This window comes from Uloborus diversus, chromosome 1 (assembly GCF_026930045.1).
Source record: "Uloborus diversus isolate 005 chromosome 1, Udiv.v.3.1, whole genome shotgun sequence".
NCBI lineage: Eukaryota > Metazoa > Arthropoda > Arachnida > Araneae > Uloboridae > Uloborus > Uloborus diversus.
Window position 1 is genome coordinate 65,781,192 of NC_072731.1, and position 8,469 is coordinate 65,789,660.

Genomic DNA, 8,469 nt, shown 5'->3' on the forward strand with positions numbered 1-8,469 from the left:
TAATATAATTTTGGATAGAACGGTAAAAACCACGGTTTTTACCCTATTGTGAGAAACCTCGCCAACCCTGATATTAATATTCTTTAAATGGACATTATATGGCCCTTCATTTAAAAATGTATTGCTTCGATTTAATCATGTTTCAAAAATGCTTGCATGATTTGATATAGTGTATATTATACCCCCAAATACAATAAACTCCCAATTTCCAGCAGAATAGGGTGGCACGGTAACTGAATAAGGGAATTTCACAGATAATCTCCAAAATAGATAAAAACAATACTAGTTTGTAAAATAGCTGAAAAAATCAATAGCCCTCACATACATCTAAACAATAGTTAAGAACGATAACAGTGTGTGAATTTTTTTTTTTTTTTTGTTCAGCTAAAAAAGGATTTCTCAGTATTACAAATTACGTATTGCACACATGAATCTATTATTTCAGAAGGGCATAAGTCCCATTTTTTGAAAAATTAAGTTAGCTGTTGTTTTACCATACTTGTATATAGAGAAATCGACTAATGTAGAAGGGAAGTCAATCCTTGTTCAACAAAACACTTTATTTAAGGACCACATTTTCCGTTTTGTGAAGAAAGGGCATAAGCCCTGGGCTTATGACCATTCTGCACTATAGTAAGATACAATATGAATATATGGCAAGATCATAGAACGACTAGATCTTTTTGCACAATGAAGTGAAAAAAAGAAACTCTTTTAAACTAATGTTTTTACAGTAATGGTAGGTCCGTCAATTATGTGTCTCCGGGGGATGGGGGGATTCGAAATCACAACCTGGAAAGAAATAAGGCAAAAAAATATCGGAATGAAATTTGCTAATTTCTCAGGGATTTTATTAGACATCACTCTAGAAACTAAATGCTTTCAGTGAGATACATGCAAAATAAGAACAATACTGCAGGTGACGTTTTCAAGAAATAACACTGAAGAAATTTAACAAGATTGCTGATGACTTCCTCCGAGAGGACATTTGTTTGTCCTTTGTCCTTTATGACATGAATTTTAAGACAGTAAAACGAATGGGAAAAAAATATGACAGATTATTAACGCGTGAAATCCAATCTCTTATAAGTGAAATTCTGAAATCACATCAAGATTCACCATCAAATCTGTTGAAAACAATGAACTCTGTAACTGCTAAAACAAGCGCACTTACATTTTAAAAGGAATAATCTCCCAAATTGAGATTCTGGAAAAAGATTCTACTGAGCGACAAATGTTTTCAATTCTCAACATTTATAATGTTTAAATATTCAATAGAACTCCAAAGGAATGGTTTCAAGCTAGCTATTTTATAGATGGGTTTCAAGCTAGCTATTTTCATACACGGATTTCAAGAGCATATTGCAAAACAATGCTTGTAGACTGAACTACCTCTGCCAATATTGAGTACTTAGAGAAAATTTTTATAATGTATGAAGAAATAACAGATAGCAAGCTTCATCATTCAGTGCAATTTTGAACATAATCATATTAATATGTACATTAATCTTAGTTCACAAAACTTGATACAAGAGAAGAATAGAAAAGGGGCATTCCACGGTATTTTTGACAATTATGTAGAGTCCGTAACGTGATCTTTTTTGCCATAACTTTTTAATTTACTGTTTGATTAGCGTATTATTTTATTTTGATCTTTTCCTACCAACACAACAGCTCAAATTAAAATAATTTGCAAATCAAACACTATAGTAAAAAGTTATGGCAAAAAAAGGTCACGTTACGGATAGGACTCGACCGATGCATCGGCCTGTCCGATGCATCGGCGCCGATGGTTCAACAATTTAGCCATCGGCATCGGCGGCTGATGCTAACTTGCAGGAAACATCTGCCCATCGGCCTTAAAAAACATCGAAAAGCCGATGGAGTTGGCCAATGTTTTTGAAAAAGAAAGGACCTTTGCTGTTTTATTTTTTAGTACAAAGTAAAGGGAGTTATTGTTATTATATAAAATTGTTTACTTAAATTTCAGTATGAATTTCTATTTTAGTCACCCCTAAAAGAATTTTTAATACTGCATTCAGGTACCAAACAAGTTAATTATTGCGTTGTTTCTTGCAGCTGGATGTACGTATGCATCTCTCCTAAGTCATAACTCAAAAATGGTAAGCTGTAGAAGAATAAATTTTCGCATGTGGGGTGTGCATATGTTCCAGTTGTGCGCTTCCCTTTTTGTTTTCGCTCGGGTGTTCTGAAAAGCCTGTTTACTCATTTTTTTGTGGCTATTTATTACTTATTTCAATGCAAAACTAATATAGCATCTCAGACCATGGAAACAAATATAAGATGGCGAAACTGGTTTTTGTGTCATTTTAATAGAGTCCCTTTGAACCGACGGCAATTTGTAATTTTTCGGTATTTGTTATATGAATCACAGTTATGCAGTCTTTTCTGTATCGCTTCGGCGGAGTTACAAGTTTGGGGCCCGTCGAAATACATTTTGGGGCCCTATTTCTCTATCACAGAAGTTTTAAAACATTTATCATAAGCATTTTTGTAACTCCTACGGTGCCCCTATGGTTATGGGGCCTCTCGCGCAATTGCAACATTTGCTATATTTTAATTCCGCCACTGCACGTCAAAACAAACTCGGGTGCAAGTTTTGAAAGGGTTTCTCTGCTGAATGTTTATGATTATTATGAACTCTATTTTTTACGACTATTTTTTGAATTTCCGAGAACATTTGCATGCCCCTCCTTCCACTCCCTATATTTCTGAAATTAAACTCTAGTTGTACTTCTGAGTTGTTTAAAACTAACACCGTTCATAAAATTAAAGATTTTTTTTTTCAAACTTTATCTATTGTTTAGAAAGAATTTAAAGCATTAATGTAAGAAATTGATTAAGACGTTTTCAATGGTGACATAATTCGGAAATCAAAGGGACTTCTGAATTTTTTCTTCGGAAGTGCTGAAGTAGATTCAGAAACTCTTCCGAGGCGTTGGGGGTAGCGGTTCTGTACTAAAAAAATGAGGCCGAGGTTGGGGCCGAAGTGTGAGTTACTCCAAAATCAGAGGGTGATCCCCTAACCCTATCTCGTCGTTTCAAGCATTTTTTAAATATTTAGCGATTATTTATTTTGGTCAAGGAGTGTCATTTTGCGTATTTCTCATACTTGTTTCACTTATATTTCGTAATGCGCCGTCTTTTTTGCATCATTAATAGCAATCGATTTTTTTCTGTTGTAACTATTTTTATGTATTTATATAAAATCAATGAATAAGTTATTTTAGTTTTTTTATTAAAAGTTTCAAGGATTTTCTATTATGCAATTTTTTTAAATTTCAGAAAATTGTTAAATTGAAAAAAATAATTTGAACTTGTTTGTAAAGCTTCATAAAAGATTAAACAATCCAACTGCTCAATATTGTGCAAACATCAGATCACGTAGCATATGTATTCAGTTATTAACTTGGTGTAAATATTGAATTTTTTTTATTGTAGTTGCATTTTAAGAATCTCGCTCTTTTCATGGCTACTTCTTTTTCCAGCAAAAATTATGTCACTGTTATAGGTTTTTTTGAAAAATGCAAACTTTTCTATTCATAAATTTTAAATAAGTATAAAAATATTCCTGTTTCATAGTTTTATTCTTAATTTTTTTGAATAATTAAACAACATAATTTAATGGTTTTTAATTATGTTTAATGTACCTAAATCCATACATTACTACAATATTACTGAAATCTTAGCTATATGTTCAATTTAAAAAAAAGGCTAATCAATTGGTTATTAAACAGTCTCTTTTTTTTTTTTTTTTTGCTGTTGTTCTTTCTTTTTAATCACAGCAGTCAAAAAAGGAGAAGCACAACTACACCCTATACAGATGGTACGTAGTACAATCCAAAAGTTCGAGGACCAGCTGTATAAAACCTTACCCAGAATAGTTCATGTTACCGAAGCACATCCACCTTCAAAAGGTCGTCTTATGACTGTGTACTTCTGCCAGTGTTCATATAACTTTTGGAAACACTCCTGGAAATATTTTTCGCTACCTTCTATGATGCATCTTTATCTTCTCCTCACGGAAGAAAGCGGCGCGCATTTTTTTTTTTTTTTTTTTGCTGGGAACAGGTAAAAATCACACGGAACTAAGTCCGACGAAACGTTATGTTATTTGTTTGTCATATCAGAGTATTGACCAATCGAAACGTGCATCCTCAACATGAAAGTCGCCTTCTTCCCCACGATGAAGTTAAAAGCAGCAGCGCAAGAGGCCTTACAGGAGGTTACGAAAAATGTCTTCCAGGAGTGCTTCTAAAAGCTATACGAACGTTGGCAGAAGTGCATAGTCGTTCAAGGTGACTATTTTGTAGATAGATGTGCATCAGCAATGTGAACTATTCAGGGTAAGGTTTTATAGAATTTGTCCTCGAACTTTTAGATCATACTACCTACATAAGTATGAGTTTTCAACTTACTATTTCATAACGTTTTTGAGGGACGCAAGTTTACGCGCATGAAGACATCACAAGAGTATATGTATAAATATGGTGATCGTAAAATCGAAATTTAAGTCGAAATCTAATTTTTTTTTTGTGTTTACAATTCCTTATTCGTAAAAAGGAAGTAAAGTGAAATGAATCAATGATACTTTAAATCCCTGACAATCTCATCAATTTATTTCTGTTTGATTTTTTTTTTGCCATCGGCCAACGGCATCGGTCATCGGCCATTTGGAGGAAAACAATAGGCCATCGGCCATCTTTGAACAATCGGCATCGGCCCATCGGCCAAAAAATGCCTTCGGTCGAGCCCTAGTTACGGACTCTACATAATGTTAAAAATACCGTGGAATGCCCCAAAAAGATTTCCATGGGGAATATATTTGATAAATGCGAATAGTTTTATACACATGTGAAACTTTAGCATTTTTTCTCAGTTAGTTTTGATTTATTTTTGATTTTTTTCCACCAGACTTTATTATTTCACATAAACAAGACAAGAGAAAGAGGAAAGTACAAGATATATTTTCTTAAGATAATGAATTTATGCATGCATAAGATGGCTCTCCTCTCATATGCCCCCCTCTTGGCGAGATTTTAATTTTTCGCTCGATACGAAAATCGCCAATAAGGCGATAACTTGGCAACCCTGGTTTTGCAACTTGAACGCTGGAAAGTAGTTTCTCGAAGTCTGTCTTTTTGCACGCGTTTGTGTGGTAGGAGGTAGGTGCTCATATGTTCCGCTCTTAGGGAGATTTTAAGTTGAATACTCTAAAATAAAGTTTCAATTCAAACTTTATTTTAGAGTATTCTTTTTCTTGTTGTTTTTTAATGTTAATTTAGTTGAATTTTCTATTTTAATTATGAGTTCGGTTTGTGATGTTGTCCAAATGTATCAATTGAAATTTTTGAATGAATCTTCTTTTTCTTTTTCGTCAGGTCGTCCAACGTTTGGACGTACCGGAGTCCTAAATAGATTTTTTATATTTAAACTAATTGAAAATAAAGAGGTTTTTTTAGAATTTTTAAGGGAAATTGGTTTACTTAAGAATGAATCCACATGGAGACACGTTAAAAGTACTCTACCAACATATAATAGATTAGGGGATTTTAAATTTTATTTAGCTTATTATTTATACAAAAAAAATTGTGAATACAAAAATGAGGATATGTTTGTAAAGTTTTTGGAAATAATTCGCGAAATTAATTGGGTGGAGTACAAAATACAAGTAAAATAAGGTTGTTTTTTTTGGAATTTTTTTTGTCAAAACAAACATAATTTAAATATTTTTGTAAAGTAATGATAATAAAAAATGGGATAATTTCCCTAAGAGCGGAACATATGTGCACTGCCTCACGTGAGGAAGTAAAAGAAAAGTAAAAAAGGTAAGTGAACATATTTTGAATTATTGTGTTTTTAGTGTGTTTCTGGTAGTTTGTATTTTGGTCTGGTTGGCATTTTTGTAGCACAAAAATGGTGTTAATTTCACATAAAATCTGTGACTTTATTGTATACTGAACGGAGGAGATCTGTGACTTATATCCGACTGTGATGTATATTAAAAGTCGGAGGGATAACGGACCGAGCGGCAGCGAGGTCCTGGCGAGCCCGAGGTCTCATAGTACTTTCGTAATGAGACCGAGGCAGGGCCGGCGAGCCGAGGTCTCATTATGAAAGTACTATGAGACCGAGGGCTCGTATCCCGGAGAAACAACGGAAAAAAATTAATGCATTAATTTCATTAAATAATTAATGACATAATTTGAATTTTTCCTGTTGGCGCTAAAAAAGCATCACTAAGAACGATGTATGACATATGACGTCATACATAGTTTTCTTGGCGACGCTTTTTTGGCGCCAACAGGAAAAAGTCGCCAAGAGGGGGGTATATCAGATTTGTTCCCATAAGATTTATGCATACAGACTTGACTAATTATTTTTGTCACTATGTTGTATTAATTTTAATTATTCTAAGTTAGTTTGAAACAAATCTTATTCACTCTATTTACATTTTCATCACTCTAAACTAGCCTTTCAGGTTACTGATTGCAAAAAGTCTAAAATTTAAAATTAATTTCAGTAACAAAAGGAAACTTAATTTAAGTTAAAGTAATAATCCTACTTGTGTCTAGATTATTCATAAAAATTCTTGTAGAATTTAGTTCATTTATGAATGAAATAAACAATTCTTATTGAATCCTGAAGTTTCATTAATGGGACTATGCCTTTTCTGAAATAATCAATTCACATATGCTAGAAATATATGCACACAAATAGATTAACTGAAACAGATTAGGTTAGGTTACACCAAAAACGTTCCAAGGAGAGAATTTTTTTTAACCAAAACTGGTAAGGTCAAATATTGTAGATCTAAAAATCAGTAAATATTGAGATCTGATAATCACAAAGTAGTTTAGACCTATAAACTAAGTTCCAACTAGTAGTGTAGATCAGGTTTGAACTAGTCAGGCTGTAGTGACCTTAAGAAGGTTTGATATCATTAGAAAGGAGGAAGAAGAAACAGGAGTGTCCAAAAATAAATTGGACACTTACACATTGATACACTAAAATTGGAGTACTTATCTACGTCGAGTGAATTAACAATTTTTTAAATTCCGTCTTTGAAAGTATAAAGGTCCTGTTTTAATTTGTTAAGTTACAAAATTCTCAACATATTCTTAGTTTTATTACCACTTAGTATTTTTCTGAAGAAAAAATATACAACAAGTACATTCAGTTTAATCCACAGTCTAGAGCTTAAACTATCATAGCCGATTTCAAGACGTGAATTAAGTTTGATTATAAGCAACTTTTCTTCAAATTCATTGAACTAACTCTTTTGTAATTATATAGTATTTCTCTTCAAGTAATACATACAGACACATCATTTCAAAACTTTCAAGGGGTTGGGGGTTAACGAGCGTGTATGTATCAGGGCGTACCCCTCAACCGAAAAACCACTTAAAACTACCTCCCCCTCCCCTAAAAATTTCAATGGTGCAGTATGCGCCATGAGACCCCTGTCCTACTCAGAGCTGTAGTTGATAAGGGGGTTCCGGACAAGGTCCTGGAATCATTAAGTTTTAAATGGGAACTACTTTGATATACCTCCTCAAATCGTAAATTTGGCGACTTTTTTTTCTCGCCAAGCATTATACCTGTACAAAAAATGGTACAAAATACAAGAAAATACTAAATTTGGCAACAGCAAAAACCTAAAAGCTGAAAAAACCTAAATTGTCAACACCAAAATAAGAAACAGCAACCCTAAATAGTTCTTAGGGAGTGCCAGTTTTGGCGCGTAATTTTGGGGGGGGGGGGGGTATATCAAAGTTATACCTTTAAATGTAAATTGGTTTCAAACAATGTATCTTCTTGCTAGAGTTTCCTCAAATATATATTTTTCCAATTATAGCACTGTATAACACCTACCCAATATATATATATAACTACTAAAACCACACCCAATTAGGTGAAAATACATTTTTTTTCTCAACGCCCAGGGTGAGGAATTTCCATCTCCTTTGACCCGCCAAAATGAAGGGCCTATATTATACAATACACCACCTAAGTATAGGTATATCTCTTATTTTGAATAAGTGTGTCCTTGCATACATTTGCACAGAACAGATTAAGAAACTTTTTGAGAAGGCAAATGTTTAGTTTTCTTGATTTCCTGTACAGTAAAGTTTCATAAACAAGTAAGAAATGCTTATTTTTTTTTTTTCAAAAATTTACAAACTATTAATTTTTACTAATCAATAGAGTAATCAGAAGTAGGAACTTTAAAAAAATACCTATAATAGTAACTATGCTGAGGAACGTAGTATACACGGCATATTGAGTGTTGGCTAAAACACCCATGTTGTTTTAGTTAAAGAAAAAATGAAGTAGACTTATGAAAGAGTTAAATTTAAGCTTTACAATTTTTTCAGAACAAATGACATCCCAATCCCATGATTCGAAACCAGTTACAGTTAACATGTTTTCCAGTGTCAAATCGAG

General features: G+C 33.1%; 1 protein-coding gene across 1 annotated transcript in view; it reads right to left on the reverse strand.

Moving 5' to 3' along the window:
* Window positions 1–8,433, reverse strand: part of LOC129230184 (V-type proton ATPase 21 kDa proteolipid subunit c''-like) — a 31,220-nt gene extending 22,787 nt beyond the window's left edge. Inside the window, exon 1 of the mRNA XM_054864589.1 lies at window positions 8,262–8,433. Coding sequence (XP_054720564.1) covers window positions 8,262–8,328 — 67 coding nt within the window. The 5' untranslated portion in view covers window positions 8,329–8,433. The remainder of the gene's footprint in view (window positions 1–8,261) is intronic.
* Window positions 8,434–8,469: the final 36 nt, after the last annotated feature.